The following is a 23,017-nucleotide window of genomic DNA, read 5'->3' as shown; positions in this document are numbered from 1 at the left end:
CCGTCACCTCCCGCGGGGCCGGAGCAGTCGGGATCTGGTCTCCCTGCTGCTGGACAGGGCCTGACGGGGAGAGCCTGAGCAGGGAGCAGACCCCGCTCACCGCCCGCTGCGCGGCCCTGGCACTCCCCCGGTGCCGCCGGAGGAACCGGAGCCTTCCCATTCTCATCCGGAGCCGGGCCCCGTGTCGCTGCGGCAGGAGAGGGGCCCAGGCGGGTTCTGGCTCGCCGCAGCCTCGGGCGGGGCCGGTGGAGGGGCCGGTGCGGGCCCGGGACCGCCGCAGTCGGCCCCGCCGGGCGCCGCTCGTACTGGCGGAAGCGGCTGGCGGGCACAGCCCGCCGGTGTGACGCCACAGGTCCTGTCCGCCTCGTACGAGCCCCGCTGGTGGCGGCGGTGGGCGGGAAGCACCGATCGGGGCGCCCCCGCCGGACTGAAGCTCCGTGCCGGTGCCACCTCGCTGCTGGTGCGGCGGCGGCCTGCCCTCCGCGCCGCCTCGCCGGTGCCCGGTGGCCGGTGCCCGGCTGCGCGCCCCTGCCAGGACCGCCCGCGTGTCCCATAAGCGCTTGCGCGGGGGCCCCGCCCTCTCTTAGCCGGGCCCGCGGTGGAGGCGCCATCGGCACCGGTGAGTCCCGGCCGCGCCATCCGCGGCCATCCGCGCCCCGGCGCGTCTGCACGGACCCGCTCCCTCCCTTTCCCTCTCCCTCCGCCGCGTCCTTTCCCCGGGCCGCGGAAAGCGGCCCCCGCGGCCCGGCCCGGTCCTCTGCCTGCCGGGGCCACCCCGGACGGGCGGCGCTGGGGCCTCCCCCGCGCCCCTTCCCGGGCGGCGGGGCCGCGCTCGGTCACGGGCCGGGCCGGGGCCTGTGGAGCGGGGCGGGCGGAGCCCAGGGGTCTCGGTCGCTGTTGATGGCGGTGTGCGGCGCCGGGCTCCGGGCAGGAGCACGGCACGGCCGCGGGGACGACACCGCGGCACCTCCCAGGATCGCATCTGGAGAGCTCCCAGTGCTCTGCCAGCTTCGGAGGCGGGAGGCAGAGCCCCAGCAGATGAAGACCCATTCCCTCGCCGGCCCGCCGTGGCCCCCGGGGGAAGGCAGTCTGCGACACGCGTGGCCCGGGGAGCTGCAGCGCACCTCGGCCACGCCACTCGCTCACACCACTCTGTCCCGCAGCCACCATGCCTGCCCTCAGGCCTCTCGTGAAGCCCAAGATCGTCAAGAAGAGAACCAAGAAGTTCATCCGGCACCAATCTGACCGCTATGTCAAGATCAAGGTGAGGAGTTGCTGCCGGTTCCCGAGGACAGGAGCTTTTGGGGTGCCTTTGGTGTAGGTGGTAAAGGACGGCCCAGCAGGATGGTGCCAGGCTGCAGCAGCCGGGCAGGGAGGGTGTGGAGGCCGGAGCGGGCAGCTCTCTGGGCAGCTCTCAGGCCAGCCCTGTTCAGGGTAAGGTTGTTTTGTAACTGTTCTCTGCGTTTGTGCAGCGCAACTGGCGCAAACCCAGAGGCATCGACAACAGAGTGCGCCGGCGCTTCAAGGGGCAGATCCTGATGCCCAACATCGGCTACGGCAGCAATAAGAAGACAAAACACATGCTGCCCACGGGCTTCAGAAAGTTCCTGGTCCACAATGTGAAAGAGCTGGAAGTGCTGATGATGAGCAACAAGTGAGTGTCTGGGGCCAGTACTCCCACCTGGGAGAGGTGGCATGGGCAGGGTGAAATGAGAGAAGTCGTTGCCTTTGAGAGCACAGATGCCATCACGATTCCCTCAGTGCCCCTGGAGGGTGGGGGCACAGAGATGCCTTGGGGCTGGCAGTCTCATCCCCTTGGCAAAAATACACAGCGGTGGCAAGCAAGGCTGTGCCACGTCTCTGGTAACCACGGTGAGAACTGGGGCTCTGGGTCAGACCTGGGCACAAGTCTGCTCCAGTGCTTGTTTTTGCTACCAAGTAGTAAGAACAATAATTAACAACTCCCTCTGACTGAGGCATTCACAAGAAAAGCTGAGCTGTTCTGGAGGGGAGCTCCTGCTTCATGCCAGCTGGGTCAGGCTTGGTGAGGGGTGGCAGTCACGGTTCAGTGCCCGTGCAGTGCTGTCCCCGTGCTCAGATGTGTCCCAGTACTGCTGGCAGGACAGCTCCGACTCTTTGCCATGGTGGGATGGCTCTGGGGGCTTTGCCTTGGCTCTGCTGCAGCACTGTCTGTCTCCCACAGGTCGTACTGTGCAGAGATTGCCCACAACGTGTCCTCCAAGAACAGGAAGGTGATCGTGGAGAGAGCCGCACAGCTCGCCATCAAGATCACCAACCCCAACGCCAGACTGCGCAGCGAGGAGAACGAGTAGCAGCCTCTGCAGCACAGGTGTATTTAATAAAGCCTCAGTCCAACCCGAGTGCTGTTTTGCATGGGCAGAGAAGGGGCACTAGCCTGTGTTTGGCTCTGCTGTCAGGGGCACTCGAGGAGCAGTGTCATGGTCATGGTCAGTGAACTCAGGGCACGCAGCTTCCCAAGGGTATTTTATTTTCCATACCACCCAGACAACAGATGTCCTTTCACACAGCACTATAAATACTATTCACATCATCCACTCTGTCAAAGGAGAGAAGAAAGCACAGAGCAGTTCATGCCTAGAGCAGTGTGTCGTGATGGCCTCATCCTCTAGTTGGCTGTTAGAACCTTTGTCTCTTAAGGCATCTTCCCTTGAACAAAGCAGGATTTGAGCACAGCAGCCACAATGGGCTGTGTGCTTGCACCCCTGGCTCCTGACACTGACCACTGGTGCTCCTACAGATGCCTGCTGCTGATGTGTGACCAGGACCAGTAGACCTTTGTGGCTGGTGACACCAACATTGAGGTGCTCCAAGGGGAGAGAAGCCAGTGTTAGTGCAAAGCTTTAAGCAGGGTTTGTCACTGGAGCAGTCACTAATCGTCCCGTGGGGAAGATGGTTGAGGTATTTTGCAGTCAAAACCGTAAATATGAAAGCCAAGCAACAAAGCTTCATACTGCCCAAATGCCAAACTGAAGCCTCAGGAGGAGGGTGGGGGTGTCGGGTAACCCCCTGCCCTGTGCAGCTTCTGCAAAAGGCCTGTGGGATGAACCTGTTAATGAAGGCATGGCTGCCGGTTTTTAGCCATGTTTTTTAGTTCAACACTATAAATGCATTCTTGGGCAATTTAGGTAGAAAGTGCATGTGCAGTGATTAAAAAACCTTTGTACTGCAGTAAGGAGTATTTGAGGAAGTAGTTTCCATTGTTCATGGAACCACAACTGTGATTGCTTTGTGCACCCCTTAAAACTTCCTAAAAAATGGGAATATTCAGCTTCTCCCTTACATGAGGGTGTATTCCCCTGATCTCAGATCTCATTCCAATTCTGAGGTGTCTGATACGAGTACGGCTGGGTCAAGCCAGTCATGTCCAGCTGTCACATTTCACACACATCCCCAGTTTCTCCTGTGGCTGCCCAGGGACTTGGACTTGGCTGTGGCAGGAGAGCAGCTCAACGGCATTTATTCCAACCCAGCTGGTGTCTGGCTGGGCATCCCAAAGGCAGAAGGGTGTTGGGGAAAAACACCTTAGCTCATGTCCATTGACTCTGAGGTGGGGAGGGAAGCAGAATCTTTCTGAATGCTCTCAAAAAGTGATGCCATTTCAGGACTGGATCTGATCTGGGATGAAAACTCTGCCATTGCTGGGCTTTTCTCCACCTCAGGGATGGTCAGGAGAGCAGCCACGGCCCGCATGGCTGAGCGCTTCAGCTCATCCTGCTTCTCAAACTCCTGCTTCACTGAACCGGCTTTCACCTGCAAATCCAAAGCCCCGTTTTCCCGCTGGCATTTAGAAAAGCCCATACAGGCACAGAACCAACACAGCAGCAAAGACCAGCAGAGCGTTTTCCAGGTGTGGAAGGGAGGGAAGCGGGGGGTTGGCACACTGAGGGAGAAGGGCAGGAGCAGAGGCAGGACCCTCTGTGCTGCTCTTACCTTGGTGGAGCAGGTGGCCCGGAGGGGCTCGATCAGCCGCTCGAGCCGCTGCAGCACCGCGCTGGGGCAGAGCACCGAGAGCCGCGCCAGCATGATGAACGTCAGCATCTGGCCACGAGGGGAGGGAACTGTTGGTTCTCTGGCACCCAGCTCTGCTGACAGGCTGAGCTGTACCCACCCTCTGCTGAGCTCCTCTGCACTCACGCAAGGGGCTCTGCTAAGAGCTGAAAACGCAGCCCTGGCAGCCAGGGGGCTGGAGCTGCAGCTGGCCCAGGTGTGCACTGTGCTGCAGGTGTCTGCAAAGGGCCAACAGCCCTGGGGACATTGCACCACCTGGCCTGGGGCTGTGGGGATACACAGCCCTACTGCAGCCCAGGCCCCACTGAGATAGTGCCAGGTCAGGGCACAGCACGTACCCGAATGTCATAGTGGTCTTTCAGGCCGTCCTCCACGTGGTTCAGGTAGTCATAGATGTCCAGGCAGTCTAGGCAGCTTTCCAGCAGGGTGTACATGCACTCGAAAGCGGCTTTCCTCACATCAAGGCCATCGTCCACTGTGTGCTTGAACGGCCCCATCTCCACCTGAACCAAGACAACAGTACAGCTGTCACCAAAGAGCAGACAGAGGGACAGCTGCACCTGGGCTTCACAGGCCGCTGTGAGTCACCGTGTGGCACCCAGCCCAGCCCAGTTACCTCCCGGATGAGCTCCCTCCGCACTTTAGTTTCACTGTACAGGCTGGGTAGGACAGTGTTCAGCAAATCCCGGATTAAGGAAGGCTTGTTGTGAGCAGCAGAATTAAACAGGGCTAAAGCCACACGGCGAACATTCAGGTCTGGATCTTGCAGAGTTTCTAAGAAGTCGCCTGTGGGATAAGAACACATCAGTCAGTCCTGCAGCCAACAGGCTGTAATATTTTTGCAGTATTTTAAAAGAATATTGGTGTATATTTCAAGGAGGCTGGTTATGAGGGCATTTATGGTAAAATAATTAGTGGCACAGTCTGTCAACCATTTGAGATGCTTTCTCTCCCTCCATTTGGGATACAGTAAAGAAACATGACTATCCTTTGCATTTGGGCATAAAAACAAACATGTGACTGGCTACCTCACCCTAAAGTCAAATCAGCAGCTTTGCTATTCAAGTGAACTGTGGGGGATTTTTCTTGCTTAGATCCCATGTGATCAAACTCTGAAACAGAAGGGCCAGTTTTATACAGCAGATCCATGTGTGGGCTCCCTGGACATCAAACACTCCTCATGTAGGTTATACTTCAGAAGATCCTTTTTGTGGGATGCTGGAATTCTGAGTTTAAATGCAGAAAGAACTTAAGCACTCTAAAAAACAATAAAACATGCCCAGGCACAGTGCATTTAGCAAGGACTCACAGTACCATGTTGCTGTTTAATCCCAAAAGCTGAGAAACACTGATAAAATCTAACTGGACTAGATGAGGTTCACAGAAGAGTGGAAAATCCCTGAGCTGCTAACAACACCCAACCTCTCATGCCCCCAGCTCACACCCGTGTCCAAACCAGCCTACCTATGCAGCCTTTCAGGAGAGCATCGATGGGCTGAGGCTGGTCTGTAATCGTGAATTTGATGGCAGTAACCACGGTGCTCCGGGCATGGGGAGAGCCTGCAATGAAGAGAGGAAGAAAAACAGTGAAAAATCAAGAGAGAAAATCACTGCTGTAACTCTCTGGTACATATTCAGCCCTTGGTCCTGTTACACGTGTTATAAAGACAAGGGAGTAGAGGGTTCTTCTTATCAACTCTGAATCTGCTCCTGCACAATCTCCTTGTCTAGTCCCTGTTCCCAGCACCTTTCTGCTCTTGTGTGGACCAGTGCTCCTCTTATCACCCTTGCAGAGAGATCCATCTTGTTACCTGCTCTCCTCTCAACTGGCTTTGCCCCCTGTTGTACCCACGAACGATTTACAAAACGGATTTCCATCAAAAGGCAGCATTTCCCTGCGCTGGCCATTTCCCTACCCATTACCTGCTGACAGCTGTTTCCTCAGCCGGGGCAGCAGCTCATCAGGGTTCACCAAAGTCAGCTTCCCCAGGCATTCTGCCACCACGTTGCGTGTGCCCTCCTCTGTGCACTCACAGTGCTTGAAGAGCAGAGCCCAGATACCCTCCACGTAAGGCGCGAGGCTGTCAGCTGGGGAGGAGCTGATGACCTCCTTCAGGGAGTGCAGCAGCAGGTACTGCCGCTTGGGCTGGCTTCCGATCTCCTTCAGCACGAAGGGCAGATACTCCTTCAGGTTGCCCACGCTGACGTTACCCAGCGCGTAGGCGGCGGCGGATTTCACCTCCTCGCTGGGGGAAGCGAACGCCTCCAGGATGACGGCTCTGAGCTCCCTCTGAGCACTGAGGTTCGTGGTGCGCCCCACCTCTGCCAGGAAGAGGAAAGCCAGCACTTGAACAGCAGGGCTGGACTTGGCACTTTTCACATCCTGGACAAACTGGTTCACTGTGGCAGGGGCTTCCTTTGGGCAGGCTGAGGACAGGGCTGCCGCACACTTTGCGATGGAGTGATACGCCTGTTTGTGCAGCGTTGGCGAGGCCCCGGCCGAACCCGAGGAGTAAACGGGTGCTGTCAGCTGCTTCAGCAGCTCTGAGTAACCCATGGCAGCCGTCTTTGTCAGCACCAGTGCCTGGAAGAAGTCAATGATGGCGTTCAGGGCCCCTCCTTGAAGCAAAGGTGAGTGGACAAGCTGAAAGATTTCTTCAAGGACAGAGCTGCTGATCTTTGAGATACAGGATGGATAAACTTTGGCCAAAGTCGTGAGGAACGTGATGGTCACCTGGGACACGTGCATGTCATTCTCAGTAATTAAGACAGGGAGCTCTGTTAGCACAGCCTCAATCATGGCAGGCTTGAGGCTGTCGCTGTAGTTCTTCACCAGGATGTCCAGAGCATTCAGAGTGCTCAGTTTCAAGGCACGTTGATTCTTCCTCAAGAAAGAAGCTAGAATGGGGAGACCTTCCCCTAGGATGGGTCTCAAATCTATTTTAAGTGGAGAACTAGCAATTAAGGTTAATACTTTGACTGTTGTCAGTCTGGTGATTTCATTTTTGAGCCTCTCCAGAAATATATTCAAGGTTGGCTGGAGGTCAGTGCTTAAATGATCTCCCAGGTTGTAAATGATTTGTCCCATGCAGGAGATGGCACGTTCCTTCACCTCCTGGTCGATGTCAGCTGCCTTCAGCCGCTTCAGAGTATCAGGGAAAAGGTCCTTCACATAGGGCTTGGCATCAAAGGTGTAAGGTTTGTCCAAAGGCCTGATAACTTTCACAAGCTGCTGAGTTACCAGCAGAGCTTCTGACGTGATCTTATAAAAGGGGTCTCCAATACAGGTCACAACAGAAGGCAGCAGGGCTTTGATATGAGGGTGAAATACCTCAGGCTGGTGGTTGCAGAGAAGGACATGGAGGAAGGACAGTGTGTCGATCCGCATGTTGGAGGAGCTGGATTTATCCGCCAAGGAGAAAACAATACCTGTGCAGAAGAAAATACAATGTCGTACTTTTCCCAAAGAAGGAGGTTCATGGATCCAGCCAGGGACAATCACAGGAGACTTTTCTCATATTCACTATACAATCACACCAAAAGCAAAGGTGGGACCTGAGCCTTCCAGCAGTGGGATGCTTTGGAAGCCCACAGGCCAGAGAGCTCAGAGAAAAATGTGGTGGTGCAAATTAAAGAATCAGTCAATATAGAATTTTTTCAAACGCCCCACTGCATTTTGCAAAAGGAAATGACATTTGTATTTCTGATCTCAGTGTGGTAACAGCACAATTCCAGCTGCTTTCAGAGGAGGCTGGAATAGGCCCTCCCAAAAGCATCTTCTCAAGGGACTGTGGAAACAAACTTGATGTTTTTATCCTGGCTTTCAGTGCAAAGGCCGGATTTAATCTGGGAGCTGTTCAGCACATCAGCACAGAGCAGAACTTCTTGTGTTTGTCCTAATGCTGAGCAGAATAACTCACAGGAATAAAACTGGAACACACAGGCAAGGAGCACGTGTTCAGAATGGATTTTGCCAAGCCTGCTGCTCCACCCCAGACCACAGACAAGCTTACCAGGGATGAGCGCAGGTATATGATCTGCCAGGCAGCCAGGAAGAACACTGGCCAATTCTGTCAGAAGGCTGAAACAACCCTGTCTTGATTTGATGCTCTTTTCTTTGAGCTGCTTGTGCAAGGCCTTGACGATGCTGGGAACCTGCAGTTTGGAGAACCAAATAAGAAGGGGACACCTCAGTCAACCAGCTGCTGTCAGAGGCTCACTCTGGTACATTTCTACCAGAGTTTATTCAATGAATTTCTTGAGCAACAGCTGCAGTAAGGCACCAGCCAGACACTTCACCCAGAAGCCACCCTGCCCCAGCCTGCACACATGCCAGGGCAGTGCTGGCTGTACCCCATGCTCCTGTGCTGTGCCAGCACTCTTCCCCTGGGCCAGTAAACTGCCACCCCTCTAGATGCCTGCCCCAGGGCTCCTTCAGCTAGCCACATGCTCAAGGTGGCAGCAGTAGTACCTACTCCTCATGGCTTTGTGATTTAACCCAGGAGCCTCCTGCTCACACACCTGGTTCTGAAGCATTGTCAGGGGAACGTCATCCTTGCCAGAGGCATTGGAAGAGTGCAGCCAGCTCTGGGTAGGCAGCGTTTGCTTCAGCAAGGAGATGTAAGCATTGAAGATGTCAGCTTTGACATTCTCCTCCCTCTCTTTGAACCTGCTTATCAAGGCTGGGGAGAGAGTTCTGTAGAAGTCCTGCAGGAGATCGTGCCTGCTGCTGACAATGGCCTCCAGGCACTTGGCCGCAGCCCTGCGGACCTTCCAGCTGATGTCGTCATCGTCACTGTACTCGTCGTCGCTCTCTAGAAACAACACAAGGGGAAACAAGGTGCAGCATTAGGAGAAAACAGGAGCTAAAGTATCACTTGATCCTCAGAGCTGCCCTCTCCAGGAGGAGAAAGCAGGAAGGGGAGAAATGTTAACCCCGTGTTTTGCTGAGCACAGCCATCCTCACAAGCAGGCACCTTGCTCTTCATCCTCCCCATTTTCAGTTTCCATCATGTCTTCCTCTTCTTCCTCATTATCATAGTTGTAGTTTGGGTCAAAGGTAATGTACTTCAAACACAGCCCCATCACACTCGAGATGTGAGGGTCCATTTCCTTTGGGCACCTATCACAAACAAAAATTTTAAGAGTTAATCAGAGACTAAGCTGTTTTAAATATCCAAGTATTATTAATCTCAAAAGGATCACAAAGTGCTTCACAGGGCATGTGAACATTTTGATAACATGAGCTAAACCAAAGACGCTCCTTCCTACTGTGCATGAAGCAAGGCCACATTCCCCTATGGGGAGGATGCAATAATTTCTATAAGGACAAATAAATATATCAATTGCCTTCACCCTGTTGGGAGGACTGAGTTAAAACCAGAAGACTTGACAAGCAGGAGGGAATAGTTTTGCCCAAAGTGGTCTTGCAGCTGGGAATGCTAAAGATGTCAGTGTGGGAAAAGTCAATTTATCATACCTATATCCTCTGCATGTTTTCAGAAGTACAATTCCTGTGGAGAGATAATACACTCCCATAGACATGCACGAAGCCTTTGGTTAGAGTGAGGCAGGCAGCAAGCCCCCTTGCCCTTCTCTCAGCAGGGATAACTAAGCCAAACCCAGCCTGTGTCCCCATGTGTCTGTCACCCAGCGTTATCAGCAAGGCAATGAAATAAACCTACTGTTGGCATTTCAGCTGTGGTTTGATGGTGGCCCTTGGTTACCTGTATGTGTCAATTCACACCCCCACACCCTGGCTGAATCCTCCCTTCCTGGGAGAACACCTCGGCAGCTCTGCAGGGCTCCTTTTCCAAGCAGTGAATGTTTGACCAAACAACAGGAGAGCTGCAGCTCAGCAGCTCTTCTGCCCAACTCCCTTGCCTGCCTCCAGCTCCCTCCATGCACCAGGACTGAGGCAGTTCCCTCTGGCTAAGGAACACTCCAAGGCCAAGCAAAACTCCCACTCCTGCAAAACCAATACAGAAGGACAGCCTCACATGCTGAGGTAAAGCAGCTCCTGATTCCAGTCCAAGCCTGCATGTGCAGAAGAAATTTTGTATGTGAACTGTCTTCCTAACAGGAATACTTGCAGGAAGGCCCTCCTTCAAGGATATTGAACGTATGGATATTTACGCCAGGAGGACAGGGATGCACTGGATGGTGCAGAGGCGTTCCCCCAGGGTACACACCTTCTCACAAAGGACTCAAAGGCCTGGAAACAGTATTCTCGCAGCTCGTCATCATCCACATTACAGTACTGAACAATCAGAGGAATTATCTTCTCCAGGTGTTCTCCTGGGAAAGACAAAGCAAGCAGCAATGAAAAACCATTCCAGCCTTCACTCACCTGGGCAGCTGACACCTCAGCCACCTGCCACTTCTTTCCTGTGCCTGGTAGAGCATTCCTGCCCCAGACCTCATGGGCTGGGAGCCAGCAGCCCATCAAAACCAGCTGTGCTGGTTTTCAGCAGCTGATCCCTGCTCCCTGTCTGCAGCCCCTTGCTGGCATTTCAGTCAAAGGAAGAGCTGTGATTAGAGATCTCTTAGGACCTAATCTCAACTCTGGCAGGTCTTTTAGACAAGTAATACAATACGTTGCCATCCCCTCTGTCATTTAAAAGGGGGGTGAATCCACTGACCTAGTTCATAGAGGTATTAATTCAAACCAGGGAAGTGCTGCAAGATCTTGAGAAGAAGATCCTAAGTCACTAGTGAAGGGCAGCCGGTGAGATACCCTGGTGTCTCCTTTCCAAGTGGAGATCAGAGAACCAGACCAGAACCACAGGGGGGATCACAAGCACAAGCCACTAATACATTAAGAACAATGAGCACTCCTCTTTTACCACTAAGAGGAGCTGCTCTAAAATGCACGTACATTTCCCAGCACCATTTCAAGCTGCTCACCCTACCTAAGCGGTGCCCAGCCTGCCTGCTGATGCCAGCCACACACTGAATGTACGTCCTGGTGGTGGATGTAGACTCGTTCCTCTTCAGCTCTGCCAGCAGATGCTCTGTAAGCTCTGAGAAGATGTTTCCACTGCAGGTCAAGACCAGGTGCCCCAAGGCAATGATGGCCCGTTTACGTACTGCCAGCCTGGGGCTCGTCAGCTGGGGCAGCAGGCATGTCAGGATGGAGGAATGGAATGAGTACAGTGTTCCTCCCAACCTGCAGTGAACAGAACAAGGCACAAGGTGAAACTCAAAGGTTCAGAAAAAAGTCCTCTTGGCAGCAACAAATCTAAAAATCCTTCAGCTATGGAGACTTCATGCACATTGTGGGAAGGGGGAGGAGAAGGGGGGGTTTGTCATTTTGGTCTGAACACTGGCTTGGTCTGTAAAACACAGGGAGAGGTTATTTGTCTCCATCATGGAGGAGTTTTTGACTGTGTCCTTCTGGATGACCCAAGGGTGTGCTAATAATTTCCTGCATGCAGATGACATACGACACTGTCACTCTGACTTATGCAACAAGAGGCAGCCAGGGGAAAAAAAAAAAGCATGTGTGATGGGCTCATAGGGCTAAAATAAACCTCCCTGCTTCGCCCTCACTCTTCCACGTTTGTGTGAGCTAAGCTTCTGTGGGATCCATCACCAGAGGCACTGCCATTCCCAAGCACAGAAAGGCTTGGCATGTTATTTCTCATCCCTGCTGGGGACCTGCTCTACTCAGATATTCCCCAGGAGCAGCCAACCAAATCCCGTGTTTTTGAGTCCCAATAATAGGATTAGGGAAATAAAGAAATCAAAAGCAGACACATCCCTGCAGCCCCCTTCTATGCACAGCTGCCAGAAGGAAATCCTCTGGTACCTGCTCAGCATATCTGACAGGATGTCAAGAGCTTCCAACTGCACGGACACATCCTCCTGCTTGCCAATGGCTCCTGTCAGCTGGGCTGTGATCTTTTTGCACACGTTTGCTGTCATGGTGGAACCTGCAAGAGAGGTATTTTTCCCTGCTATCAGTTAAAAAGGAGTCTTTTTGCTGCTGGGAACCATTCAATCCCTTGTACACTGAAAAAAGAAATCACCACTGGGAGATCTAATCAGGACAGATTAATGAGATGTCTGCAGAGGGAAATCCTATTGTTGGGAGCCTCAGGTATCCCCTGAAAAGCTGATGCATTTGGGGGATACACAGTCCCAAATACAGCTCAGGTTTTCATTTCATTCCATCTTTCATCCCATCGATACCTCAGCTCTGTGGTCCCTCCTCTTGATTTCTTGATTTCTTGTCTTCTGGCAGGTGAGTAAAGAATGGGTAACTTTTAGGCTCTGGACTCTACATTCTCCCCGTTACCAAAGGCTGTGCCTCCCCGTTCCTCAGGGACAAATGGGACAGACAGTGTACCTGTGGCAGCTGGTGGCAGCTCAGAAATGACCGTTTTGAGGCCAATGCTGGAGATGTCCCGCAGCTGCTCCTTGTCGGACAGCATGTTGGTACAGAGCGTGTCCACGATGGTCTCCACCTGGTACTCCTTCACTTTGCCAACCAGCGGGCCCAGGCTGCGGGGGGAGAACCCAGTCAGGATCAGGGGCCTAATCCCACTGTCCATGTCCTTCAAACTGCCACACTGCTCCTTCTTAAAGACCCTGGCCACCTATCTGGGAATGACTGACATTCCGCTCTAAGCACCTCCTTAGGCACAGAAAGGAAATATTCCTGGTTCCATTTCGAGGCCTCCTCGTTATCACACTCTGGATGGATGAGAGACTGCAATGAGTATGCACTTACTGCAGATACAACCAGAGATTAACAGCCAAAAAGTTGAGAAGTTTGTCCTCTGCCCAGTGCCCAATTGTTTTGCTTTAAAACCCAGAATAAACCAACCCAAACCAGGCAGAGACAGGAGCAGGGCCAAAAAAAGTCAGGAGAGTGGGAATCAAAAAGAAAGGGCCAAAGATAACAGCAAAAGAACAGGGATAGAAGCAGCATGTGGTTGAAAAAAAGGGAATATGAATAGGATCCACAGCAGGAAAAAATAGAGGAACCCAAAGTTGTCTTTAAATGGCCCACCTTTCTGGAGCCCTGGGGTGAACTGAGCCATTCAATGGCATTTCTAGACTGAACACGCCCACTTAGCCATGCTGGGGAAAGAGATGGGAAAGAACACATCAGCAGCAGGATCCCTTTATCAGAAGATTCACTAATAGAGGAACCTGCTGCTTTCGTTCATTTTGATTAAAAAAATATGGGAATGGTCAAAGGCAAAGCAACAGCACAGGCTGCACTCAGACTAAAGGCAGGGAAAAATCCAAGTGCATTATAAAGTTCAATGAAAACTCCCTTGAAGAGAAGGATTTGGACCTGAAATTAAAGCCTATAAGGGCTGTACATGTTTAGTACCATTGCTATCAAAGACAGATTCATGGAGAAATTCAGCCCTGGATTTCAAAGCCTGAGAAAGGTCAAAAGCTTGATGACCAAAATCTTAAATTGTGCTTCTCCCTGAAGCAATAAAATCTTAGGGATCCACCTTCCATGTGGTAAGGTTTATAATAGGAACACTGAAGTACTTCCAAAATCATCTCTTGCTGCCCCTTGTGAGTGTCTACAGAAGAAGTGCAGTGCCTGCAAGTGAGGGCAAAGCCCCTGGCAAAGGAAGCTTGAGGGAGGTGTCAAGGGCCAGGCTCTGCTCTCACACACTCACTGCAGTCTGAGATGGTTTCATCAGCCAGGGAACATGGCTATTGCTGTCTAGGCTCTTACCATTTGACAGCAAGGTTCTGTACTTCCCCATTTTTGTCCTCCAGCAATTTCAAAAGCATCTTCACAACTTTTTTCTCACTGTCTTCATCTAGTTTTATTGAATCTTTCTGCAGTTCCATCATCAGGTCATTGGTGGCCATAAACCTGAAAGGACACAGGGAAAAAGTGGATTGGATGATGTGCAGACACAAATGCATCACCTGGGACAGAACTTGGCAACTGGTGCTTGTATGAAAACACACTACCAAAGAGTAACTTACAACACTGTCTAAGAAAAAGGAAAATTACTACTATCTTACAAGCAGATAACTACCTAACAGGGGTCACATAAACAAAAACTCTAGAAGTGGCACTCAGCATGTGTATTTCTTCTCTGTGCCTAAATTAAGATGTCTAACTATGCCAGAAAAAAAATCATGATTTTTTTTTTCACCAATTTTTCACCTGGCCTAGGAGAAGCAGTCTGGGGTCTAAGGGTCTAAGAATGCATCTAGCTTTGTTCTTTCTGGATAACTTAGCACTGATAGTATGAACCCACACATGGACAAGCCCTATCACTTTCAAAAATGAAAAAAAAGTCATGACTCCATGCAAACTACACCTCAGATGTGTACTAGGCTATATTTAGGTTGCTGTGAGCAACACCAATCGAGTATTTATCACACCAGATTAGAAAGAAAAACAAAGACCCAACTGACAGTCAGTTTTCTAACAGGAACAAAATGGAAATTGAGAAATTCTGGAAAGTATCTATTTTCCCAGGAGCAGGAAATGCAACAGGTGCTGCTATAGGAGTCAGAGGTTCTAAGAAATCTCAGTGTGGCTATCGTGTGCTAGCTGCTTTCCAATGTTAGCCCTGCACAGAATGGATGTCTAACAGGAACCCTCAAATCTCTTGTTACAAAATGAAAGCTCGTTTTTAAATTAGGCTCTGATGTCACTCATTCAGCACATAAGAGCTCCCATGCACAGGTCACCGTTTGAGGCTTCAGTCTGCAAGCCCATTCCAGAGCAGCAATGAGGTACATCTGGAACAAGGGACTGCTGTGGTGTTCCATAGCCAGCCTGAAACCCAGAGTGAGAAAACAGCAGTGATGTGCCCTAAGATGTTAACGTGCAATCTATTTCTGATTCTGCAGGAGCCCTTCAGCGGCACTCTGCAGTTCAGTGCCTGTGTGGAACCAGCATGACCAATTATGGCCACAGGCTGAACAGAGCCTTCCGCAGCAACACATCCAGCTCTGGACTGGCTGCCTGCTGCCATCCTGCCCCAGGACCTGCGATCTCACAGACAGATCCAGCTGTCAGCGGAACAAGGGAAACTCGGTCCTGTAACAGATCATGTTTGGCCATGTGCTGGGAGGAAGTGGCCCTGCAGCACCTCTGTGACATGACCTGTGCCTAGTGTTGGGCACATCTCGTTTGGAGTGCTAACTGTAAATTCTTTGAACAAACTCTTTGTAAAACTGCTCCATCACTGATGTCTCTCTAAAGTATCTATTTTAACATCCATCAGCAGCTTCTACAAAAATCAACCTACTTTTATGCTATTACTAACCCCTCTCTGAGACCTCAAAATACCAAGTCTGGCCCAAACATTAGCTTTCAGGGTGGTACTGGGAGAACCAACAATGCTTAGGAGTGACATCTTTCATACACGTCAGTTTTAATTACTTTTCATAGAGCGCCTTACACATCAAGCCATCCGCCTAGCCCTAAAAAGATGTCAACTTTTCTGCTGACATAAACAAAGAAATAAAAGCATCTCAGTCCTATTAGGGAGGCGCATTCTCCCATCACACAGAAAAAGCTCTCCAGGCAGCCGAAGCCGAGCCAGTATAAGCAGCATTCATCGCCCAGGGACACGGGGGTCTACTCACCCCTTCAATGCACTGACTATCTCACAAACTATCCAAACAAATTAGAAGCATTTCTGCTACGATGTTCTTTATTCACAAAACAAATAACCACTTGAAGTCCAGCTGCCCAGACTTATTCCCCCTTCCACTTTCATCAGGCACCAATCTAGGCGAGGGAGGGGGGAGCACCGTTGGCTTCTCTACCTTCCCCCCTCAGGCAGGACACAGTCGGCTTGAAGCCCTGTAAACGAAGCTGATGCAGACCTCAGGTGCCCGCACACGGGCTCCTGGCGGCGGAGGACCCCTCTCCGGGCAGCCCCCTCCTCCCCGGGCCCCCGCCGCCCGCACGGCCCGGCCCGTGCCGCCGTGCCACACCTGAAGTCCTTGTCGGTGGAGGTCATCTTCTCCAGCAGGCTGGAGATGTGGTAGGAGACGCTGGCCATGGCGGAGGGCTCTGTGGGGCCCGGGGTCGCCGCCCGCTCCGCTCCGCTCCGCTCCGTGCCAGGGGCCCCAAGGCGGCGGGAGGAGCCGGGCCGGACGGCTCTGGGGGCCGGGGCGGCGGCCCTGCCGATGAAGGGCTCTGTCCGGGCCCCGGCGCTGCCTCTGTCCGCTCGGCGGTCTCGGCTCGGGGCGCCCGTGGCAGGGCAGGGCAGGGCAGGGCAGGGCAGGGCAGGGCAGGGCAGGGCAGGGCAGCCCCGCTGCCGCCGCTCGCCCTCTCGTGCCCAGCCAAGGCAGCGGCCGCCCCCGGAACCCGGCACCAGCGGAACGTCGTCGCAGGCGGGCGGGGCGCGGCGGGGCCGGTTGTGCGCGGACCGGCGTGCCACGTCTGAAGGCGCGGGCAGAGACCGGGCCGGGAGCAGCGCGGGGCCGCCGCCGCCATGGTGAGCCGGGGACGGGCGGGCACGGGCCGCGGCCAGCGCCGGCGGCCGGGGCGGCAGGGGCCGGGGCCGGGAAACCGGCGGCGTCCCGGTGCGGGGCCCGAGCGCAGCCGGGTGCGGCCTCCCGTCGCGGCCCGGGCAGCCCGGGCACGGCACGGGGTACAGCCGGCCCAGCTGCTGTCTCCGGCTGGGCGGCCGGGGATGGACTGGGGCTCCAGGGGCCGCGGCCGCGAGTCGCTACGCTGAGCTCCTTGTGTTCCTTCTCCCCGCAGGTGTCGGTCATTAACACCGTGGACACGTCCCACGAGGACATGATCGTAAGTGTGCCGGGGAGCTGCTCCGGCGGCTGCGGTAACAGAGCTGCTCTGGGGCGCCCTGTGAGCACTGAGGGCTGCGTGTGTGTGCCCGTGTGAGAGCGCACTCGTGGGGTGTTGGATGCAGAATGCCGTCTGCAATCCTGATCTTGCCATTTTATACTGTGTGGAGAGGAAAACCTGGCTCGGAGGAAAGGGGACGTGATTTAAGAGCTAAACTTTCATGTACAGGCTTGTTTCTGCCCGTTCCTGTGAACTATTAGAGATGTGTGTATATTTGCTGGTACAGAACTTTGGCTGATAAAAACGGTTTTCCTTTATGTGGATGTTTCTGGGAGTAGATGTATTAGTCTGGGTAGGAAGAAAGGTTTCAAAGTAATTTGTTGAAGGAGGAGCCCAGTTAGGTGAGCCTAGTTCTTCAGGAGGAATTTCTTCACAGAAAAGTCAGTCAGGCTGTGGAAAGGGCTGCCCAGGGAGGTGGTGTAGTCACCATCCCTGTAGGTGTTCAGGAAGTGACTGGATGTGGTACTCAGTGCTCTGGTCTAGTGACAAGGTATCATTGGTCAAAGGTTGTAGTCAGTGACCTTGGAGGTCTTTTCCAGCCTTCATGATTCTGTGGTTCTGTGATGCTGAAGTTTCAGACGTAATTAAGAGCAGTATTTGTACACCCACTTTATATTTTAAGAAACAGAAATACATAACTGGTCACTGCTTAGTAGTCAGCAGCCTGAGTTCCCTGTAATGAAGATGCTGTGAGTTGCTGCCCAGAATTCTCTGGATTTCTTCTGTGTAGTGTTTATATAGTGATTGAAGAAGCAGCTGGGGAAACAAATAGCTTCTGTGGCATGTCTGGACAGTTTAAAGGGGTTCCTTTGGCCGCGCCGTGTGGGGCTGGGGTGTCTGTGCTGCAGGGGGTCAGTCAGCAGGCGGACACGCCGTGCTGAGCGCAGCTCTCCTGCTCTCCCTGCAGCACGATGCTCAGATGGATTACTACGGCACGCGCCTGGCCACCTGCTCCTCGGACCGCTCCGTGAAGATCTTCGACGTTCGCAACGGGGGGCAGATCCTCATTGCTGACCTGAGGGGGTGAGCTGTCGCAGCAGGAGAGCTTAATCAGGGCAAAATCCTCATGCTTTGTCCTCTTGCCCTTGGGCAGCACGAAGTGCAGGGTGAATTCCAGGGTGAATTCCTTCAAGACTGTGCTGAACAACTTCTCAGGGCTGCGGGGGCGGGTGGACAGAGCCCCAGTGGGAGACACAGTGGGGCTTGGTCGTTCATTTAGTACTTTGCACCTGTGATTTTCAAGAAGTAAAATGTAGTAATTCAAGTTGGAATTGTTTTCTGTGACAGTGAGAGCCCCGTGTCAGGGCACTAACATTGCCATCTTAGCATTACCCATTCCTTATGTCAGAGCTCTAATCCCTCCCAGAACAGTGATTCACAATCTCAAGTGATCCGTGAGGCAGCTGCAGCTGGAAGGGGGTTCTCTCAGCTTTTCCAAATGATGTTATTTCTTGCAGGCATGAAGGTCCTGTGTGGCAGGTTGCCTGGGCTCATCCTATGTATGGGAATATCTTGGCTTCCTGTTCCTATGACAGGAAGGTTATTATCTGGAAGGAAGAAAATGGCACATGGGAAAAGACCTATGAGTACACAGGACATGATTCTTCAGGTATGGAGGGTTGGAGTGTGGAGCTGGGAAGTGAGACTGGGGAGATGAGGGGATTTGGGTAAGACTGAAATAGATCTGTTAGTGTTAAGGAAGAAAGCCGTCTCTCAAAAAGGATAAGAACTGAAGAGAGTGTAAATCTGTTCACCACTAACAGGACATTTCCCTAAAGTTCAGTTACTGGATAACCCACTACTCATTCATACCGTGTATCCATAGGTGTTGTTACACAAATAAGCCAGCTTTCAAATAAAGATGGCAGGGAACTGAATTGAGGAAAATACTGTCTGTTTCCAGTAAGAAAAACTGCATTTATCATGCTGTCTTTTGTTTTAAAATAGAAACTGTTGTCTTCAGATGATTTACCCTCCCAGTGCAGATCTGTTACTCAGTAAACAATGCTAATTGGTTGGCTTTTGCCAATTTGACTCATTCTCGGCTTTCAAAGCCACTTGCATTTGGTGACTGTGCCACTGATACCAGTCAGTGCATTGGTCGGTCAGTTTTAGGTGTTCCCCGTGCTGTAATCTGGTCTGTCTTGCCCTTCGCAGTGAATTCTGTCTGCTGGGCACCACACGACTATGGACTGATCCTGGCCTGTGGGAGCTCTGACGGGGCCATCTCCTTGTTGAGCTACACGGGTGATGGGCAGTGGGAAGTCAAAAAGATCAGCAATGCACACACGGTGAGTCTGTCCTTTGGAGCAGCCCGGAGTTCCCAGAGCTACAGATAACACTGAGGTGATGCCTCAGAGACTTGACTAGATAAATACTGAAATGCAATGAAATTATGTGAAACAAGAATAGTTTACGTTCATCCAGAGTAGGCAGGTGTACTTCTTAGTCACTAAAATGAAGTGGAAATATGATGAAGTTCACTAAACAGCACTGGCAATGCCCGTTTGTTGGGCATTATTGTAAAACACAGTGCTGAAAGTTGCCTGGTAAGAAATGGCCTTGGTCCTAAGAATACCTCCACCAACTGGAAAAACTGTGGGACACTGCTTTTCCCAAAATTGTGGAGATCTTTATTTAAGCAGAATGCGATAAGCTAATGGCAGTGCACCCCAGTAGAAGGAAATTTGGCTTAGGACCAAAGGTTCCTTCTACTCCTGTATTCCTAAATCTTAGCAACTGTGTGTGCCTTTTGTCTTTGCAGCTTCTGTCTCTGTCTCCCCTATTTACACATCCAAGATGAACTATTTTGTGTGCCAATACCCTTAGCTACCTCAGTCTTTCTGAGTAAGTGCCTTAGTGAGGCTGGACTGCATCTGGGTTTCTTATTCTTCTGATATTCATCCAATATTCTGGAAGACTTCAGTTTTTCTGATATGGGCTTATTCCCCACTCTCAATAGAGAGTATGCTACTTGTTCTTCAACTCCTCAACAGCCTTTATCTATTAATTTAGTTAATTAAAATAAGCAACTTTTAACAGTAATGTTTCTCATTGACTAGATTGGATGTAATGCAGTTAGCTGGGCTCCTGCTGTTGTCCCGGGGAGCCTTATAGAACAACCTTCCGGTCAAAAGCCAAACTACATCAAAAGATTTGCGTCTGGTGGCTGTGACAACCTGGTCAAGATCTGGAAGTAAGTACCCTGTCGCCAGATAAAACCTGACACTTGGGCTTTGGGCTTTGAGTGTCCCTGGTAGTATCTCAAGTAGTATTTTCAGCATCTCTATTGTATCATCTTCGAATTACTGTTTTAGAGAAGTGTTGTAAAAATAGAAACTTAGTGATGCACAATATCTTCCATGGTTCTTGCAGTTTGTGCCAGCCCTGTGTGATCTCGTCTCCAGGGGTGGCTTTCTAATGGTCTTTGGTTACCACTTTGGTAATAGCAGATTTCTATCTGCTATTACCTGTGCTGCTTTCTGTCCCCTGCAAGGGATTAAGTCAGTTTAAGCCATAGGGATTTTTGGAGAAGTGGGGAACACTTGTGCTTTGTATTGTATTGATGAACAAGGAGTCTGAATATTACAAGTCCAAAGCCCTCCTCAGCAGGGGATGAGATAATGAAGGATGCTGCCACAACCCTTCTGACTATATAGTTGTGTTTTCAGGGAAGAAGAGGGTCAGTGGAAAGAAGAGCAGAAGCTGGAGGCTCACAGTGACTGGGTACGAGATGTGGCCTGGGCTCCATCCATAGGTTTACCAACCAGCACCATTGCTAGCTGCTCACAGGTGAGGTTTCTTTGGAGCGACAGAGGCAGGCACTTGGTGCCCTCTCTTCCATGTGCTTCCTTCCCGTTTCTCTAGTAAAGGAATTGTAGGGATAGAGCTGCTGTAGCAGGTCCTCTTGGCAATCCTTTGCTGTATCTGGGCCTCTGCATAAGAGGCTTTGATTCCTGTTCCTCCCAACCTCAGAAGCCCAGCAGAAGCATTTCTGGACAAAGGTTTATATGTGTGCGTGTGTGCCTCTGTACCAGACTGACTTTTGTTTTGAAAATCATGAGCAGGATGGTCTCGCTAAGAGGAAGACCTTCCAACTAATGTCATATTTTAGTGTTTTGGGATAAAATTTACTGAACTTCCTTGTAAAAATACTGTTTTCTAGTAACTGTCAATCAGCTCTGATGTCCTCAGCCTTCATATATTAATTGTTGTGTTCTTGCTGCAAAGCTGTAAATGCTTTCTCTTTTTTAATATCAAGAAGACTACTTAGTGAGCTCCTACCATGTGACTGGAAAACAAAATCTCATTCTGGGGAAGCATTTCAGCTGATATATAGGTATTTTGGGGGCTCTTCTCTGGTATTGGCAAGTCACTGTTGGTAGTTTTTCTCATCAGTGCTGTATTCCTGCCTTGCCTTTATACATAGCAAGGAGGCAGCCTCCTTGCTATGCTGAGCACAAATCCATGCAGACACATCAAGGGTGTGGTGTCTGAGCTGTGATTTGGAAGTGTAGCTCCAAGGGCAAATCAGCGTTATGTTTCTTGTGCCCAGCCAGCTTGGTCTCTGTGCTTTTGCAGGATGGCCGAGTGTTTATCTGGACGTGTGATGATGCCTCTGGAAACTCCTGGTCGCCAAAGCTGCTGCACAAGTTCAATGATGTTGTCTGGCATGTGAGCTGGTCCATCACTGCCAATATCCTTGCAGTGTCTGGAGGAGACAACAAAGTGAGTACTGCTGCCTTGGCTTTTACCCCTCTGCACGCTGTTTCCAGAGGAGCTGAGACTGTTATCACATGTTTAACACAAGGCTGTCATAGAGTCTCCTTTGCTGCAATGGGGATGTTTTATCTTCTGATTAATCAAGAGGGCTGGAAGACCCTAACCTTTGGAAAACTACTTGCACTGCATTCTGAGTCCTTACAGGTGGGCAGAAATGCAGGTTGAACTTGATTTTGTGGGGTACTGACAATTCACATAACTCTCCTCATACGACTGCAGGCTATCACCAAACCCATGCTGTGGTAGCTACAAAGAAAGGGGAAACAGGATGTGTTTAAAGCTGAAAGCTGTTCCTGCTCTGTTTTTGAGGTGACACTGTGGAAGGAGTCGGTGGACGGACTGTGGGCGTGTATCAGCGACGTGAACAAGGGCCAAGGAGGAGTCTCTGCTGTGACAGAAGGGCAGCAGAATGAGCAGTGATGCACAAAGGAATACTCCAGCTGCAACAAGTGATCACTGTCCCTGATTTGCAATGTGTCTTCAGCTGGATGAGAACTGATTTTATCTAAACTGGACATGAACATGGGAAACAATTACCCGATTTTATGAGCACTCTATTACTGGGAGGCTACAATATGTTGATAATCAGCCTTAATTCACATTCCCTAAATGTAAGGTAAACAGTATAGCCAAGTACTGTGCCTAATACTACTCCTTGATACTGTAGGAATTACTCCCTGCTTTTCTGATTTAGGGGTGAAATTTGATTGTATGTGCTGTGGTCAGAGTTCATGCACTTGAACAGAACAGGGGGGAAGCTGTCAGAACAATGTGTGAACTCCGTTATGCAAGGGGACAAATACTCTGTGCCCTCAAAGACCAGAGCTTTGTTTCAAGTGAGGGAAAGGGCTGGTGGAGTTCTCAGGTTAGCTGGTAGTGTGCTAGCTAGCCCTGGTGGTACCAGCGACATTGTGCTTGTGTCTTTCTGAAAATAACGTGCTTGGCCAGGGGAAAGTCTCTTTGCTTTCTTGAAGATGAAAAGGAGTAGTGGAATGCGTATGTCTTCTGCTTTACAATAATCTCAAACTGGGTTATTTAACCAACATCAACAAATCAAACCATGGTTTGAAGATTTATTTTTTTTAGTCACACTTCTGTACTGTACCTCAGTTGTTTGGATTTTTTTTTTTTTTGGTTGAGATACCAACAGAATAAAATCCTATTGGTTAAAACCTGGTGTGCTGTATTAAATAATCTTTTCACAGGACTGCTTTTTCAAGGCAGTCTGTCTTCAGCCAAGCCACAGTCCCATCTTCCCATCCATGTAATTATCTTTGCAAGAGCTTGGGTTTTTTTGGTGATTTTTTTTTTTCCTGTAATGGTAGATCACGAGAAGGCTTTACAAAACCATTGCTCTTCTTT

The 23,017-nt window shown here is 51.1% G+C and overlaps 3 protein-coding genes across 4 annotated transcripts; 2 read left to right on the top strand and 1 right to left on the bottom strand.

Moving 5' to 3' along the window:
- Window positions 1-510: 510 nt before the first annotated feature.
- RPL32 (ribosomal protein L32) lies at window positions 511-2,381 on the top strand. Its single transcript, XM_066195749.1, has 4 exons — window positions 511-619; window positions 1,164-1,264; window positions 1,473-1,654; window positions 2,204-2,381. Exons 2-4 carry the CDS (start codon window positions 1,169-1,171, stop codon window positions 2,331-2,333), a joined length of 408 nt encoding a protein of 135 aa, XP_066051846.1. The 5' UTR covers window positions 511-619; window positions 1,164-1,168; the 3' UTR covers window positions 2,334-2,381.
- LOC136296574 (cullin-associated NEDD8-dissociated protein 1-like) lies at window positions 2,375-16,256 on the bottom strand. 2 transcript variants are annotated; one of them, XM_066195746.1, is made up of 15 exons: window positions 15,994-16,256; window positions 13,760-13,903; window positions 12,401-12,555; window positions 11,861-11,984; window positions 10,962-11,218; window positions 10,242-10,347; window positions 9,027-9,172; window positions 8,572-8,864; window positions 8,064-8,205; window positions 5,974-7,479; window positions 5,515-5,610; window positions 4,667-4,836; window positions 4,389-4,553; window positions 3,973-4,080; window positions 2,375-3,792 (listed from the first exon to the last, which is right to left on the bottom strand). In XM_066195746.1, exons 1-15 carry the CDS (start codon window positions 16,059-16,061, stop codon window positions 3,565-3,567), a joined length of 3,708 nt encoding a protein of 1,235 aa, XP_066051843.1. In that variant the 5' UTR covers window positions 16,062-16,256; the 3' UTR covers window positions 2,375-3,564. The 2 variants fall into 2 exon arrangements, with proteins under 2 accessions (XP_066051843.1, XP_066051844.1); XM_066195747.1 differs by lacking the exon at window positions 15,994-16,256 and adding an exon at window positions 13,067-13,137 and having other exon boundaries at window positions 13,760-13,844.
- Window positions 16,257-16,414: 158 nt separating this feature from the next.
- On the top strand, window positions 16,415-22,827 carry SEC13 (SEC13 homolog, nuclear pore and COPII coat complex component). The gene is made up of 9 exons (XM_066195748.1): window positions 16,415-16,499; window positions 16,769-16,813; window positions 17,781-17,896; window positions 18,331-18,482; window positions 19,031-19,164; window positions 19,936-20,069; window positions 20,545-20,665; window positions 21,455-21,601; window positions 21,965-22,827. Exons 1-9 carry the CDS (start codon window positions 16,497-16,499, stop codon window positions 22,073-22,075), a joined length of 963 nt encoding a protein of 320 aa, XP_066051845.1. The 5' UTR covers window positions 16,415-16,496; the 3' UTR covers window positions 22,076-22,827.
- Window positions 22,828-23,017: the final 190 nt, after the last annotated feature.

The sequence above is a fragment of the Chamaea fasciata genome, unplaced genomic scaffold (assembly GCF_029207755.1).
Source record: "Chamaea fasciata isolate MVZ Bird 193981 ecotype frontalis unplaced genomic scaffold, bChaFas1.0.hap1 SCAF_13, whole genome shotgun sequence".
NCBI classification, from domain to species: domain Eukaryota; kingdom Metazoa; phylum Chordata; class Aves; order Passeriformes; family Sylviidae; genus Chamaea; species Chamaea fasciata.
This window is presented reverse-complemented; position numbering and strand designations above follow the sequence as displayed.